The 1,293-nt window shown below is 42.3% G+C and overlaps 1 protein-coding gene across 1 annotated transcript; it reads left to right on the top strand.

Moving 5' to 3' along the window:
- Window positions 1-483: 483 nt before the first annotated feature.
- BO82DRAFT_408107 (uncharacterized protein) lies at window positions 484-698 on the top strand (the record flags this gene model as incomplete). Its single annotated transcript, XM_025639671.1, has 2 exons — window positions 484-574; window positions 625-698. 2 exons carry the CDS (start codon window positions 484-486, stop codon window positions 696-698), a joined length of 165 nt encoding a protein of 54 aa, XP_025485513.1.
- Between the last annotated feature and the right edge of the window lie 595 nt (window positions 699-1,293).

Here is a 1,293-nt window from a genome sequence, read left to right on the forward strand (position 1 = left end):
CCACTTCCTGCAGCTGCAGTATTTGATGCTTTGAGCATAGCCCCGTGCACAAAGGATCTTGCATGTCAAAGGTTGTGGACAGCTATTTTCAAGGACGAGAGATGGCTACAAGAAGTTACTGATCACGGTGGCTGTCCTGTCCTAATTGGAACAGGTCTGGATAGTCTACACCATATAAGCCGAGCCCATCCGACTCAAGTGATCCTGCTTCCTGGAAGTTACGAGGGGGAAGAGAGTCATCTGGAAAGTCTGCTACTCGTATCACTGAAGAACAACTATACCTATAAGAAGAGAAAAGGGGAAATCAAGTTTCCAGGAATTCGTCTTAGGGTTCAGGCTGCGATAAAGCCATCGCAAGAAGTGCATCTGAAGAAGAAGTGCTTAAAGCAATTATTCCAGAGCCCAACAAGAGAACTTGCTACAAAATTCAGCTTCTATGAAGCTGGAAACATAATATCATTTTCGAGTTCAAGTATTATTGACATGGGTATTGGACCGACTAAGACTGAGATAGTAGATCTCATATGTGTTATTTATCTGGCACTTGCCAGAGAAACGCTGAATAAACTTTTAGGTGAGTTCTCATTTTCTGGAGGGCTCTCAAACGAGCTAAGATGTCCCCAGAGCTTACGGCGGAGCGCTGCAATGAAGTTGCGAAGAATCCCCCTTTACTCGGTGGCTCATTTCTTGAATACTAGTTCTTCATGTTGTTCTTGCTCATCAATTGCCATGCTACGCGGTGCGCGGGAAGGACAAGAGGTCGTCCATACAAAGAGAAAAGCAATTAAAAGTTGACTAAAGACGGAAATGTGCTTTCTGAAGAAGACCGCACGTATGTACTAGTGAAGCAGGACACCACTGAGCTGGTGACATTTATCAGCTTGATGGCTTGTTCATTCTCTATATTTTGATCTCGATAGCTCTGGTAAACTCACATGCATAAAGAAACTGCAGACTTTAAGTATAAGCTACAGCTACTCTAGACTAACTGCATATATCTATCGTTTCCCTTTCTCTGCTCAAACAAATATCTGGGTAAATTGTTACAAAAGGATTATCGTATTTGTAGGAAAACAGTGTAGGAGGGATTACTCTCTTTATTGAGCTAGCCTGCGGGTCTACTTCATGTACGCTGTCTGTAAAATTATGGTCATGTGGCTGTCTCTTCATTCTTGCTTCTTGATCAACTTGGATCAATTATAGATCTGCAATTGAGCTATCGTTACAACCATCATCTTTTAATACCAGGATGCAACACTTTCTCAAAATCCTTATCGAATAAAGACCGGCAAG

This window comes from Aspergillus uvarum (assembly GCF_003184745.1).
Source record: "Aspergillus uvarum CBS 121591 unplaced genomic scaffold BO82scaffold_165, whole genome shotgun sequence".
NCBI lineage: Eukaryota > Fungi > Ascomycota > Eurotiomycetes > Eurotiales > Aspergillaceae > Aspergillus > Aspergillus uvarum.